This window comes from Papio anubis, chromosome 16 (genome assembly GCF_008728515.1).
Source record: "Papio anubis isolate 15944 chromosome 16, Panubis1.0, whole genome shotgun sequence".
In the NCBI taxonomy this organism is placed as follows: domain Eukaryota; kingdom Metazoa; phylum Chordata; class Mammalia; order Primates; family Cercopithecidae; genus Papio; species Papio anubis.
In genome coordinates this window covers 58,546,855-58,562,994 of record NC_044991.1, presented here as the reverse complement: position 1 = coordinate 58,562,994, position 16,140 = coordinate 58,546,855, and the positions used below count along the sequence as shown (strand labels likewise).

General features: G+C 42.3%; 1 protein-coding gene and 1 pseudogene across 1 annotated transcript; one reads left to right on the top strand and one right to left on the bottom strand.

Moving 5' to 3' along the window:
• Nucleotides 1-11,894, bottom strand: part of LOC101026592 — a 28,053-nt pseudogene extending 16,159 nt beyond the window's left edge.
• DEFB121 (defensin beta 121) lies at nucleotides 11,285-15,524 on the top strand. Its single transcript, XM_009216393.3, has 2 exons — nucleotides 11,285-12,056; nucleotides 13,068-15,524. The coding sequence occupies exons 1-2, from the start codon at nucleotides 11,999-12,001 to the stop codon at nucleotides 13,238-13,240; spliced, it is 231 nt and encodes a 76-aa protein (XP_009214657.1). The 5' UTR covers nucleotides 11,285-11,998; the 3' UTR covers nucleotides 13,241-15,524.
• Nucleotides 15,525-16,140: the final 616 nt, after the last annotated feature.

Below are 16,140 nucleotides of genomic sequence, written 5' to 3'. Positions count from 1 at the left end.
CAGTCATATTTATATCCATTTTTAATTCCATGCAAATTAAGGGATGGGTTATCTAGGAATTTTTAGAAAAGGGGTGGTAACTTCCGGGTGTTGCTATGGCAATGGTAAACTGTCATGACATTGGTGGGTAAGTCTTATGAAAAGGTGCTTTTGTTGCCTCTTCCCTGTTTCAGCCAGTCTTCTATCTAGAGTTGAGTCCTGCCTCCTACCTCTTTACTGTGGAGAAATCCGAAGCCATTAGGGTTCTTCTCTTTGTCTGTGGCCTGTTATTTCTCTCTGAAAGCTCTTAAGGTCTTCTCTCTAGGGTTTTGACGTTTCATATTGATGTGCCTAAATTTATTCTTATCCTTTTTTTGAGACGGAGTTTTGCTCTTGTCGCCCAGGCTGTAGTGCAATGGCATGATCTCGGCTCACTGCAACCTCCTTCTTTGGGATTTAAGCAATTCTCCTGCCTCAGCCTCCCGAGTAGCTGGGATTACAGGCACCTGCCACCACGTCTGGCTAATTTTTGTATTTTTAGTAGAGACGGGGTTTCACCATGTTGGCCAGGTTGGTCTTGAACTCCTGACCTCAGGTGATCGGCCCGCCTCAGCCTCCCAAAGTGCTGGGATTACAGGCATGAGTCACCGCCCCTGGCTGTTGTGCCTAAATTTCATGTAGGATTACTGAAATCAATTTTTCTGAGCACTCGGTGAGCCCTGCCAATCTGCAAACTCATGTCTTTCAATTTTAGGACAATCTTCCTTTACTTATTTCTTTGACAATTTCCTGGTCTTTGTTTTTCCTGTTCCCTATTTGTGGTCTGCTTATTTTTCAAATGTTGGACTCCTTGATTGATTCACTGGTTTTCTTATATTTTCTCTACTGCTTTTATTTTATCTCTGTCATTTTATTATAATTTCTGGAAATTTCATCTTTGTACTTTTAATTCTAAGTTTTTATCATTACTCATTTTTCTTCTTTCTTTCTTTTTGAGACAGAGTCTGGCTGTGCTGTCCAGGCTGGAGTACAAGGGTGTGACCTTGGCTCACTGCAACCTCTACCTCCCGGGTTCAAGCAATTCTTCTGCCTCAGCATCCTGAGTACCTGAGATTACAGGCATGCACCACCACGCCTAGCTAATTTTTATATTGTTAGTACAGACGGCGTTTCACCATGTTGCCCAGGCTGGTCTTGAACTCCTGACCTCAAGTGATCTGCCTGCTTCGGTCTCCCAAAGTGCTGGGATTACAGGTGTGAGCCACTGCACCCGGCCTTCTTCTTTCTTTTCTAATGTGAAGGGAGGCCTATATAAACAAGCTACTGGCCTTATCCTTCTTAAAACACCCCCTTTCAGGTTTTTGCTTGAGATCAGTCTCCCTGCTTTAAGAAAGGGAGAGGATTCAGATAAACAGCGTATACTGAGAGGCCTCACCAGTATAAGAGAATATGCTGCTCTAATTTGTAGGGAGAGGAAACTTGGATAATGAGCCTAGAAAAAAAAAAGACCAAATAGGACCATGACAGCTGTCTTCAAGCATTTGACATGGAATTGTTTTTGGACTTATTCTCTGGAACTGTTAAAGGTCAGAATTAGGAATAATAGGTAGATGTTACAGAAAGGTAAATTCTGGCTTAATTGATATAATCTCCTAAAAATTAGAGGGGTCCAATGATGGAATGCATTATCTTGACATGTATTGATTTTTCCATTGCTGGAAGAGCTTTGAGAGAGAAGGCAAGGGTTGTTTAGAGGGTATTCTTGCTTTTCATACATATCAGATGCAACAACTTCTAAGGTCTGAATTCTGAGACTCTATGCTCAAAATCTTAAAGAAAAAATGGCTCTGTATTTCCAAAACCAAGGTTTTTCAAATACATTTTTAAAGGAGAAAACTTTTTAAAACCAAAAACTTACATGAAACTCAATGTATCAAACAGATAAAAATGGAGCTGCTCAGTTTAAAGTGGGAAGAATCCTGGGCGCAGTGGCTCATGCCTGTAATAGGCCTTTGGGAGGCCAAAGTGGGTGAATCACTTGAGGTCAGGTGTTCGAGACCAGCCTGGCTAACACGGTGGAACCCCGTCTCTACTAAAAACACAAAAATTAACTGGGCATGGTGGCGCACACCTGTAGTCCCAGATACTTGGGATGCTGAGGCAGGAGAATTGCTTGAACCCTGGAGGTGGAGGTTGCAGTGAGCCGAGATCGTGCTCCCAAAGTGCTGGGGTTACAGGTGTGAGCTACTGCACCTGGCCTCCAGAACTTATTCATCTTGTTTAACAGAAACTTTCCGCTCATTGATTAGTAATTCCTAATTTCCCTCACTCCCCATCTCTTAACAATCATCATGCCATTCTTTAGACTCTGTCTAAAAACATACATACAAACAAACAAACAAACAAAAAAGTGGGAAGAAGGGCGCAGATCTCTGCCTTTTCAATCTCCCTCAGTTCCCTGATTTTGACCTGAGAACCAAGTCTAAGTATTTTACATTTGCATTCAAAGACTATAAAAATCTTGTTTCTATGCAATGTTCCCACATTATATGGTATAGGAGCTGGCAGCTGCAGGAAGGCAGTATCTTCATTATCTCCAGATGGCTTGCAAGTGTTCCTGCCACCACTCCTCAGTTCACACTGCTCCCTTGCCTGGAGTACTCTTTTACACCCTCTCCTTCTCCACCATTTCTCTGAAACCTATTCTCCTTCAAGCCTTGGAGAAGGGGAAGGTCCTCCATGAATCCCTCCCTGAATGCCCTGGCCCTTGGGTGGTTGTTCCCATCCTCTGTTCTACTGCAATATATGTATTTTTATTTTGATTAGACATAGCCCACTTTGCAGTATTTTTATGTATGTGGTCATTCTGACTGACCACTGTGATGATATATTTGGTAGTCATTAAGAGTGTTCACCGCAAAACTGTTCATCGTGAAACTCTGTCTCTAATACAAATAGAAAAATTAGCCAGGCATGGTGGCTGGTGCCTGTGATCCCACCTACTCAGGAGGCTGAGGCATGAGAATCGCTTGAACCTGGGAGGTGGAGGTTACAGTGGGCTGAGATCGTACCACTGCACTCCAGCCTGGGGGATAGAGCGAGACTCTGTCGCCAAGAAAAAAAAAAAAAAAGACTGTTCTTCAAATATTCTGGCTTTCTGAGTTTTTCAAAGATTTTGTTTTATTGTAGTAAGAACACTTAATGTGTTGAGATCTGTTTTAACAATTTTTTTTGTGTTCATTATTATTGACTCTAGGTACAATGTAATACAGCAGATTTCTAAAACTTTAAACATTTAAAAAAATTTTTCGAGACAGGGTCTCACTCTGTCACCCAGGCTGGAGTGCAGTGGCACAGTCACGGCTCACTGCAGCCTCCACGTTTTAGACTCAAGAGATCCTCTCCCATCTCAGCACCACCTCCCCACTGTCCCTGAGTAGCTGGGACTACAAATGCATGCCACCATGCCCAGCTAATTTTTTATTTTTAATAGACACAAGGTCTTGCTATGTTGCTTAGGCTGGTTTGAACTCCTGGCCTCAAGGGATCCTCCTGTCTCAGCCTCCCAAAGTGCTGGGATTACAGGTGTGAGCTACTGCACCTGGGCTCTAGAACTTATTCATCTTGTTTAACAGAAACTTTCTGCTCATTGATTAGTAATTCCTAATTTCCCTCACTTCCCAGCTCCTAACAATCATCATGCCACTCTTTGTTGATATAAGTTTGACTGTTTTAGACACCTCATGTAACTGGAATAATGCGGCATTTGTCTTTCGGTGACTGGTTTATTTCACTTAGCATAATGCCCTCAAGGCTCATTCATGTCATCACATATTGCAGAATTCCCTTATTTTTAAAGGCTGAATAGTATTCTGCTGTGTGTATACACCACATTTTTTTAAATCCATTCATTTTTTAATGGACATTTAGCTTGCTTCCATATCTTGGCTATGGTCAATAATGCCAATGAATGTGGGTATGCAGATATCTCTTTGAGATACTGATTCAGTTTATTTGGATATATGTCCAGAAATGGAATGGCTGGGTCATATAGTAGTTCTATCTTTCTTTCTTTTTTTTCTTTTCTTTGAGATGGAGTTTCGTTCTTGTTGCCCAGGCTGGAGGGCAGTGGGTGATCTCAGCTCACCGCAACCTCCGTCTCCCGGGTTCAAGCAATTCTCCTACCTCAGCCTCATGAGTTGCTGGGATTACAGGTGTGTGCCACCACGGCCGGCTAATTTTGTATTTTTAGTAGAGGTGGAGTTTCTCCATGTTGGTCAGGCTGGTCTCGAACTCCTGACCTCAGGTGATCTGCCCGCCTCAGCCTCCCAAAGTGTTGGAATTACAGGTGTGAGCCACCACACCCGGCCTATCTTTCATTTTTTGAAGAGCCTCCATACCATTTTCCATAGTGGCCACACCATTTTACATTCCCACACAACGTGTGCAAGGGTTCCATTTTCTCCACAGCCTTGCCCACAATTGTCTTTTGTTGTTTCGATAATTCTGGCTTTCTGCATTCTAAGCCCATTGTAGGATTGTACTCTTGGCCCCCTTGTGGTTGGATGGAGCCATGTCACTGTTGTAGCCAGCGAGTTATGAAGTGGTTACATTTTACTTCCAAGGCTAGGGCATATACTGGCCAGTTGAAGACTCTCTAGAGCTCTCTTTTCCTCTGCCATGGTGATCAGCACCAAATGAGTGGCTACTCAGTCAGCCTGGGCTCCACACTCAGATATGGGGCAGTGTCTCCAGCCAGCCTTCAGTGGATATGCAGCATGTATGGGGAATGGACAAACAGACCTTTGTTCTTAGAAGCTACCAAGATTCTTCTTTTTTTCGTTACTGCGGCATACACTAGTTTATCCTAACAGAGCTGGCTGTTAAGAGGTCAGGATCCTTACTGCTTTGAATTCCTGGTGCTCAGGAGAGTGCTCTGCATGTAATCGGTTCTTAATCAAGATTTGATTTATTTAGAAAACACTTCTTGTGTATGCTTTTGAGGGATATGAAGCTCATTTAAAAATACTTGTTTTCCATTTTCCTCAATAAGTGGTAAGCATGTTAGGGACAGAAACCCTCTTGAACATTTCTGGCCTCACCTCCCAGCACCTTAGTCCTTAGTCCACAGGAAACTTAAAATGGCCTGGGTAGCTTTGGATGTGGAGTAGTTGAAGGCCCCTGAGGAGAGATGAGAAGCTGATCTGACATGAAGACAGCAGTGGTTGGTTACTGGACAAGAAGACAAATGAACGATTGAGGGAAACAGCAGCTTCTGGAAAGGTTTGGCAACAGTAAAGATAAGAGGCCAGTGAAGAGATCCTTGGAGGGACACGGAGAGCTGGGAAAAGGGATAAGCTTGGAAACATGTTCCGATAAAAAGCCAGGCGTTTCCTCTGTTATCTTTCACCAGTGCCTGAACAGAGTTACATCGTATACACTCTGGACACAAAGGAGGGCTGTTCTTGAGCCTCGACTCTGGTTGAGCCCTCTGGGTCTTAGACTTGAGATGCAAAGTTTTGAAATTTTCAAACTTGAAAATCACGGTGAGCAGAGAGATCTCTGGTGCTCTGCCAATCCTAATGTCCCTTGTATTGAACGTTGACTATGTTGACAATGAAAAGCCAGTAGAGCTTCAAGGAGGAAAGAAGTCAATAGCCAAATGTTTCAAGAAGTCAAGGAAGGTGAGAATTCATAGTAAATAACAATAACCACCAGTTATCAGAGGCTTTTGTCTATGCCAGGCACTATTCTGTGAGCTTTACAAGTATCACCTAATTTAATCTTCACAGCAAACCTCTGCTGTCAGTAGTATCATCTCTATACTAGAGATAATTAAACTGAAGTTCAGAGACATTAACTAACTTGTTCAAAGTCACGTGGCTAATATGTGGCAAAGTGAGGATTTGAACCCAGATTTGTCTGGCTCCAAAGCTTGTGTTCTTTCCACTTCCCCACATTACTCCTAGTGAGAGATTGTCAAACATCATTTCGAATAAGTCAAAGAAAAAAGCCCAACATATCCATTACCATTGCTAGTTACACATAGCACCAGGAGCCAGAGAGTTGGAATATAATAGAACCCCAGAAAATCTCCAAGCCTTATTTGGGCCTGAAGTTTCATCTTCTTTGCCCACTACCCTCCAATGCTTCCTACCCCTAAAGATTACAAAGAAGTGATATGTAGATATATTTCCTTTCCCTGCTGTAGTGCTGGGAGCAAGGAACTAACCAGAAGTGGATGGAAGAAATCTGATAAGGGAGTAGAAGGATGCTGGGCAAACTCTTCAGTTAGGGTCACTTATGACTTATGGGTCAAAGCAAGAGTCAATGGCCAGGCAGGGAACAGGTTCAGAGTTTTCTGAATTTCAGATACCACCCTATCTTCTACTAAGCCAGAGATGGCAGTGGTACCCACTTGAGGCTCAAGAAGAGGGGAATGATGTTGAATTAAGGACCACAGCACTGCAGAAACCTAATTAAAGGGGTTGAGTACACTGAATTGGACTCAGGTCCAGGTTACTGCATACACCTTTAGTATGTGGACTGCAGGCTCCCGGACACTTCACAGCAGAATCCACTCATCAGTATCAACCTTTCTCTGCTGAGTGCCTTCTACCTTTCTTCATCCTCAGATAATTTTCCTAATGGACCATTTGCAGATTCATTTGTAGTTCTGTAATCTTTGGAAAACACGTATTCTCTCCTCAGATCTTTATCGCTTTCTTATTTTTTTGCTCTGCTTTCATACATTTTTTTTCCTTTTCTTTTTTTACTGAAAGGCATTCACCCCATCTATTGAGAGCATGTGCTATGACTTCATGTGTGGCAACAAAGAAAAGCTGAAATTTGCAGATATCAGTAAGGGAGGTTGTTCCACAGTTTTCTATCCTTTTAAAATGGTTTATCTCTATTAGATAATGAATAAGATGATGTTTAGCCAATCAGATTATTTCCTTGGAGAGCTTGGAATGGTAGTCTTGACAACATGGTTGGATATCAGTAGAAGTGAAGATGTGGAATCTTAAGCAGAATCTAAGAATGGTGGACACTCCAGAACTGTAGATGTGTATAGTTCAACTGTGGGGGAGTCCTCTTTAGCTCGCAAAGCAATCAAGGCATTTTGTCTCACAGTCTTTTATGACAGATAGGAAAAGGGTCTTTTATGAGAGTCTTCTCTACTGCTGAAAACTACTATTAATTCTGATAAATCATGCACATAATGGATTCACGTCATCCTTTTATTAGGCAGCCTTATTCTGCTTATCAGTGTTCGCAAGAACAAACTTGAGGGCTATGATGGAGTTCTTTAAAGAAAGGGAAGTAGATCTCAAAACCATTCAGTGTAGGTGAAACTCTGTGCCACTGGGGGTTCCTTAGATATAGAAAGAAAGTACCTTCTAGACTAAGACTTCTGTAAAGATGGTGCTCCCATGATTTGCTCTCTTCTCTCTCTCTCGTTTTTCAAGGCTCTCAGCCCAGTATCCTACCCTTCAAACCAGAAACAATCCCCTTTCTCAAGAGTAGAGGAAGTTGTGCCGTTTGCTTGAATGGCATCTCAGGTTTCCTCTCTGCAGCCCCTTCTGGAAGGAGAGGAAATGGGTTCCAGTCCAGGGGGCTGATTCCTTAGTAATGATATTTATAAGCAAGCCCTTTGTCAATATAGCACTTTATTTTAGTCCTCTGTTATAGAGGGCTATGTCTTTATGGCAGATTAATCATAGTCGGCCTTATACAAAGCCCTTGTCTTATTTTATTTTACTGATTTATTAACTTTTATCCCCATAATCAACTCCTATCCATCTCTCACATAGGCAACTCCTACGATGTTTAATTTAACTCCTATGATGTATCATGTCACCCAGGTAGTGAGCATAGCATATAATAGGTAGTTTTTCAGCCCTTGCCTCCCTCCCTCTCTCCTGACTCTAGCAGTCCCCAGTGTCTATTGTTCCCATCTTTATGTTCACATGTACCCAAGGTTTGTCTCCCACTTGTAAGTGAGAACATGTGGTATTTGGTTTTCTGTTTCTCCATCAGTTGTCTTAGGATGATGACCTCCAGCTGCATCCATGTTGCTGCAAAGGACGTGATTTCATTCTTTTTGATGGCTGCATAGTATTCCATGGTATGTGTGTACCACATTAAATGTGTATATATTTTAAGTGGTTTTATGTTATTTATCTGATTCTGTTGCTTATTTTAAAAACTGGCACAGGTTTTTTTCTTAAAGTCAACTTTTTTGAGGTATAATTTATATAAAATATAATGTGTCAATTTTGATGTTTTGACATCTGCGTATAGAACATTTTCATCACCCTGAAAGTTCCCTCATGCCCCATCTCAGTCAATGCCCACTTCCTCCCACCAGCCCCAGGCAACTACTGATCTGTTTTTTTGTCACTGTAGATTACATTTGTGTTTTCTAGAGTTTCATGTGAATAAGCTTGTTCAGTATGTTCTTTTTTGGTCTGGCTTTTTTTCACTCAGGCTAATGCTTCTTAAAAAATGTTTATTATTATTTTTATTATTTTTTTTTGAGACAGAGTTTCACTCTTGTTGTCCAAGCTGGAGGGCAGTGGCACGATCTTGGCTCAGGCTCACTGCAACCTCCGCCTCTTGGGTTCAAGCAATTCTCCTGCCTCAGCATACCGAGTAGCTGGGATTACAGGTGCCCACCACCACCCCCGGCCAATTTTTGTATTTTTAGTAGAGACAGGGTTTCACCATGTTGACCAGGCTGGTCTCGAACTCCTGACCTCAGGTGATCCACCCACCTCGGCCTCTCAAAGTGCTGGGATTACAGGCATGTGCCACCGCACCCAGCTTGCTCTTTAGGTTCATGCATATGTTGCATAGCAGTGGTTAATTCTTTGTTGCTGAATAGTATTCTATTACATGAAGATACCAGAATTGGTCTGTTTACTAATTAATGGACTTTTGGGTTGTTTTCACTGATGGTGAATAAAGTTGCTATGACAATTCAAGTTTTGGCATGGACGTTTATCTTTGATAAATACGTAGGAGTGGAGTTGTTTGGTTGTATGATAAGTGTATGTTTAACTTTAAAAGAAACTGTTAAACTATTTTTCCAAAGGGGAGATACCAACAAAATCAGCAATAATTTTGTTTAATTTTTTTTTTTTTTGTTTGTTTTTTTTTTTTTTTTTTTTTTGTGGCAGGGTTTTACCCTTGTTGTCCAGGCTGGAGTGCAGTGGCACGATCTCAGCTCACTGCAACCTCCGCCTCTCAGGTTCAAGCGATTCTCCCGCCTCAGTCTCCCAAGTTGCTGGGATTACAGTCGCTCACCACCACATCTGGCTAATTAGTAGAGATGAGGTTTCACCATGTTGGCCAGGCTGGTCTCGAATTCCTGACCTCAGGTAATTCACCTGTCTCAGCCTCCCAAAGTGCTGGAATTACAGGCATGAGCCACCATGCCCAGCCAGTACATTTTTATATAGTTGAAAACAATCAAATTTCATTTAGAGATGTGAAAATCTACAGAATTTAAACTTGAGTGTCTATAAATAAGTTTTATTGGAATACAGCCACACTTATTTGCTTATATATTGTCTGTGGGTACTTCTGTTCTATAACTGTAGGGTTGAGTAGTTGTGATAGCTGTGGCCTGCAAATCCTAAAGTATTTACCATCTGGGCTTTACAGAAAAAGTCTGGTGACCTCTGGTCCAGAGCATTAATTTTTCTTCAGACAACAAGAAAATTTATCTTGTCTTTTTTTTTTGTTTTTGGAGACAGAGTCTCTGTTGCCCTGGCTGGAATGTGGTGGTGCAATTTTAGCTCATTGTAGCTTCGACCTCTTGGGCTCAAGTGATTTTCTTGCCTCAGCCTCCCTAGTAGGTAGGACTACAGCTTTGCCCCACCGTGCCCGGCTATTCAAAACTTTTTTTTTTTTTTTTGTAGAGATGGAATCTCATTATGTTGCTGAGGCTGGTTTCAGACTCTTGGCTTCAAGCAATCCTCCTACCTTAGCCTCCCGAATTGTGGAGATTACAGGCAGGAGCCTCTGCTCCTGGCTTGTTGTTTTCTTCCATGTTAGAAAGAAGATATTCCTCTTGTTGGTTTGTCTTTGCTTCTGTCCATTTTGAAATGATAGACTTAGGCCAGGTGCGGTGGCTCACGCCTGTAATCCCAGCACTTTGGGAGGCCGAGGTGGGTGGATCACCTGAGGTCAGGAGTTCGACACCAGCCATGGCCAACATGGTGAAACCTCGTCTCTACTAAAAATACAAAAATGAGCTGGGTGTGGTGGTGCGTGTCTGTAGTCCTAGCTACTCGGGGGGCTGAGGCAGGAGGATTGCTTGAACCCGGGGGGCAGAGGTTGCAATGAGCTGAGATGGTGCCACAGCACTCCAGCCTGGGCAACACAGCGAGACTTTGTCTTAAAAAAAAAGAAGAAAGATAGACCTTACCATTATTGTCCTAAAAAGCACTTGACTCTTTCCTGATCTATCTGCTGGCCTTATGTATAAGTTAGCCATTACTATGTAACATTCCACTCCCAACCTCAGTGGCTTAAAACAGCACTCCTTTATATTTGGCTAGATTGCCTTGCTGAGGCTGGAGTGACTGGGGCAGCTATATTTCTCACTGTAGATCTGTGAGTCACCTGGAGTAGCTCCGCCCCACATATCTCTCATCCTCCTTGGACCACTGGGCCATGTTCTTCTCATAGTGATGGCAGAGGCACAGAAGGGAAAATGAAAACATTCATCATCTCTTAAAACCTAGGCTCACAACTGGCACACTGTCACTTCTGCTCACATATCACTAGCCAAAGAAAAGCACATGCCAAGGCCAAAGTGAAGAGACAACGAAATAGAGTTCTTCTAGGATGAGACCTTGACAAGTGTGTAAATTCAAATAGGGGTGAAGAAGGGCCAAGATTGCAATCCAACATTTCTTTCTTTCTTTTTTGAGACAGAGTCTCGCTCTGTCGCCCAGGCTGGAGTGCAGTGGCACAATCTCGGTTCACTGCGACCTCCGCCTCCCGGATTCAAGCTATTCTCCTGCCTCAGCCTCCCGAGTAACTGGGACTACAGTGGCCTGCCACCACGCCTGGCTAATTTTTTGTATTTTTTTGTAGAGAGCCAGGATGGTCTCAATCTTCTGACCTTGTGATCCGTCCACCTCGGCCTCCCAAAATGCTGGGGCAATCTACCATTTTTTTTAAGAAAGACCAAGTTGGGCATGATGGTTCATGCCTTTAATCCTAGCACTTCGTGAGGCCGGGGCAGGAGAATTGCTTGAGACAAGGAGTTCGAGGTTCCAGTGAGCTATGATTGTGCCACTGCACTCCAGCCTGGGTGACAGAACAACACTCTGTCTCAAAAAAAATAAAAATAATAATAAAAAAGACCACAACAATAATAAATGGCTTTTCTTTTGCTACCTATGAGGGTGTTACTTGTTCCTATTAAACATGTACTGTTAAAAGTAAGGGCTATGGCTTTCCTGCTCATTCCACTCCATGAATTCTGACATTCTGGTTTCCAGTGGTAATGGCCATGCAGCTATTAAGGTATTTTCCCCTGCTCTGCCCTTCATTTGGTATTATAAGGAATCATCATCATATGGGACATCCTAAGATGCCCTTGTTGCTGGGAAGAAGCCAAGGCGCACAGAAGTATCACTCCTTTTTTGTCTTACCTCTTTTTTTCTCTCTTTTTTTCTCATTAATGAAAAACAAATTAGTGATGAAACTATTTTCCCCCTTCTTGGTTCTCCAGCTGTACTATAAAATTCTTCAAAGGCAAGGCTGTATCTTCTCTTTGTTAACCTCCCTTCCGCTCTCCCAGCCTCCTCAGTCAGTGTGGTTGATATTTTCCTTGCCTACCTGTCTGATCTCAATGACTGTTCCCGTTCTGCTTCGCTGATCTTGGCTCTGCCCATGCTCCTCAGGGCAATAAATACCAGTCTGGACTGCCCAGAATGGAGTCCTCTGTCTGTTTTACCAGTTGAGAAGCCTCCTATCCTTCCCTGATCACTCGGCATTCATGAAGCTCCTTCTTCTGCTTTTGACTGTTACCCTGCTCCTGGCCCAGGTCACCCCAGGTAAACAGGATCTCCAGAAGGGGATGGGAGTCAGGGAACCCGATGCATGTTCAGAGAACTCTGGGGGCTCTGACAGGTTGGGCTGGGAGAAAGGCCTGGTAGAGCTCACTGAGGCCTTTAGGTAGTCCCTCTAGTCATGGGGAAGTTTGAGTTCTCTGGTACTAAATGATCTTCCCAGTGCCCAGTACTTGACCACTCCAACCTTATCTCTGGTTAGCTCTGGAAAATCTGAACATGATGACCTGAGGAGGGGATAGAGTGTAAAGAGAGAGACTTGGGTATGGAGTATAGAGAAAATGGGGACTTTTTCAAAAATCTTTCTTGAAAGGATTTGAATTTTGATCTCTTGTTGCCTCTAGGAAAATGGTTCTCAAATTTCTGATTGTTTGAGGATTCTGATTCCACTTTTTTATGCAACCTCAAATTATTTGGGTTGCCCTAGGTTGTAGGTTCCCCAGAGTAGCTATTTCTAATTCCCTTAACTGGTTGGGGCCAGAGAAAAGTCCCAGGATGTTGTGAAGAAGGCAGTATGATGTTCTTGGGAGTTTTACAGGTGCCCTAGAAGCCTTACAGATGTTCAAATGAGTTTATTTAATATTCCTGTCACCTTTCATTGATATGGTCAGAGGGGATACTGAAGAACAACGAGAAAAGGTGGCTAATTGCTACTGGGCACCTGGGTACATTATAATATGGGGGAGATAAAACCTTTGGGAGAGGGGTCCTCTTCCCCCTCCCAAGGAGCTGGCCAAGGGGGGGAAGCTACCCAGTAGGTCCCATGCCACTGAGTTGGGGGGACTCTGGGGGTTCTAACAGGGGGCATGAGTGAAGGAAGAAAGTGTAGTGGTCTATAATCTTCCTTAAACTTAGAGGATCCTGTGTAAGAGCTTCTTCCCTCACAGACCTCCTCATTTCCCTCCTACTCCTCTACTGGGCTTTAGCCCCTCCCTTTCCCACCCTTCTGCTTTCTTTCAAAACTGACCCTGTTCTCTTCTTCCCTTTTGTTTTCAGTCACGAAATGTTGGGGTAAGTCAGGCAGGTGCAGAACAACATGTAAAAAACGTGAAGTATACTATATATTATGCAAAACTGAGGCTAAGTGCTGTGTGGATCCCAAGTATGTACCTGTAAGATCAAAATTAACAGACACAAATACAAGCCTGGAATCAACTTCTGCAGTCTGACACCTCTCTTCCAACCTTGAGCCTCAACATCATGGGATCCTGCATCATGGGATCCTAGGAAGAACAGACTGGACCAGTAGGTGGTAATAATCTAAACCTTGCAAATAGCTCCTAGTCTGCTGACCCATAGCTGGTCCCAGAGGATATGAATTAAAGAATATTCATTATATCTACTTGATTCCTGTTTTCTTCTAGACCAGCACTGCCAATAGAACATTCTGCCATGATGGAAATATTTCCTATCTGTATTGTTCAATATGGTAGCTACTAGCCACATGTGTCTACTGAGCACTTGAAATGTGCCCAGTGTGAATGTGGACCTGAAGTTTTAATTTGATTCAATCTAGCTTTAAATTTATATAGCTAAATGTCGCTAGTAGTGATTGTATTGTACAGCAATGGCTTTAGAGTCTAGGCTGAGGCAGGCTGTGGGTCCCAATCTATGCGTGTTTCAGGAGAGTCCAGGAGGCAAGCAAGAATCTATGATGAACACAAGAACCCATTCTTGGCCCATGGATTCTCTCTACTCCCACACCAAAGGCTGTAACTTTCCCTTGATCACGCCTGCAGTTCTGCCGCTCAGGGGCTCTAGGGCAATGCCTCTTGTGAGTCTTCCTCATGGTGGAGAGTGCTGGTATCAGGCCATCTGTGGATCCTTGCTCCATCTCTTTGCATTCCCTCTAGTTGTGGCCATGGGACATTAAACTGGCTAATCATTTTCCAGGACTGATCCTGAACTGAGACAACAGGAATTTTACAACATGCAGCCCCATGATCCCAAATATCCCCAACTCTTGCTACTTATCTGACTAATCTAAAAGAACTTGATTCTTTATCCTGAGTTGAAAAGTTCTACTTGGAGTCACCCGCCTCCTCTTCAGCCCTTTCATATTGGAGCCCTGACCTGGCTTCAGCCTCATGTCCCCAGTTCATCTTCCTGATGACAAACTTCAGCCTCAGTGTCAGTGTCTAAGTGTCACCAAAGCTGTCTAGGGAAGAGCGTTTGATGTAGGATCAGAAGATCTGGGGTCAAATCCTTGTTTAATCACAGGTCAGCTACATGACCCTAGGCAAGCCATTTAACCCTCTGTGCTCTATTTTCTCATCTCTAAAATGGGGAACTTTCCTACTCAAGGCATAGGGATGTCATGAGAATTAAATGAGATAACAGACAGGAAAGTGCCCAGCACAGAATCTAGCGCACATTCAGTTCTTGATAAGTTTAAGTAGAATCTAGGTTGATCTCATTTTGTAATTTTCTACTTCTGGCTCTGCATAGCAATTCTTTGCCTGGAAAAAGTTAAATCCTCCTTCACTACGTTGCCACCAACTCCTACTTCTCAGAGTTAATAACTCTTAAAGTTGAAGTAAAACCCTGTACCCTGCCATTTTTTCACTAATCGTCTTACCCTCCTGACTCAATTTCTTTTTTTTTTTTTTTAAAGCCAAATTTTATCTAACCTTTAATAAACAAATAATGGCAATAACAAAAGTTTAAAAATATTCTTAATTTTGAATATTAATATATGAATGCTAATAATATCAATTTTGAATATTTGTACAAAAATCCCAAACAAAATATTCATAAGATAAGCAGCTTATCAAAATAATAATATACCACAGCTAAGCATATTATATTTCAGAAATGGTTTAAAACAAGAAATCAGTATGAATTATAACATTAAATTAGCAGAGGAGAATGATATATGAACAAAGCAAAAGAAGTGATGGGATTTGAAAAAAAATAAGAAGTTAGCTCTAATTATAGAGCATACTTGCATACAACAAAGTAAATATTAGTTAAATGGTAAAACATTGTACTGATTTCCATTAAACTGGTTAAACAACTAAGACACTGGCTATTACCCCAATACTTGGCATAATCATATTTATTTTAATAAAAGTAAAGAAATAATAATGATTTTAAAAGAAAATTCATTTCCATTCATAGATAATCTGACTGAACACATAGAAATCTCACATACTATTAAAAATATAAACAGATTACCAGTTTATGGTTAGACTGATAATGGCAATGTCCTGACTCAATTTCTGTCCAGTCTAGCCCTGTAATGTTTCTCTTGCAGACTCCGCTCCTTTGCTCTACTCTGCATGGTATCAATGCCAAACTCCCAACCATGGTAGAATATAACCATCTACTTGCCTTCTCTATAGGTAAACTTTATTTTTCGAGACAAGATCTTACTGTTACCCAGACTGGAGTGTAGTGGTATGATCATAGCTCATTACAGCCTTAACCTCCTGGACTCAAGGGCTTCTCCTGCCTCAGCTTCCCAAGTAGCTGGGACTACAGGTGTGTGCTACCACTCTTGGTTGTTAATTCTTTTTTTTTTTTTTTGTAGAGATGGGGGTCTTGCTATGTCACCCAGGCTGGTCTCGAACTCCTGGCCTTAAGTGATCATCCTCCTGCCTTGGTCTCCTTAAAGGTTGGGATTACAGATGTGAGTCACTGTGCCTGACCTATAGGTCAGCAGCTGATCATTCTTAGAAAAAATAATCCAACTAGTCTCACTGATTTCACTGGAAATTCAGGGCCTTCAACCTCAAAGGTCACTCAACACGGCCCAGCTAATCTCCTGTTTTTCCCTAAGAAGCTTGATTTCTCATTCTTTGAAATAACTAGCCCATGATTTTTCCTCTCTCCTCAATCTTCTACCATTCCCTGTCCCCACTAAAATATCACTCCTTGCCTCATATTTCAAGAAAATAGAAACCATCAGAAGCAACTCCTTCATCTTCTCTCTACTAAGTCTACACACTCCGGTATTGGGTCCTACAGCTCCTGTCTTCCTTTTGTTTACAGTGGAAGAATGATATCTACTCCTGAGGAACCGGCCCCTTTACTTGTCCACATTTGTCTCCTCTCCCCTACTCAAGAA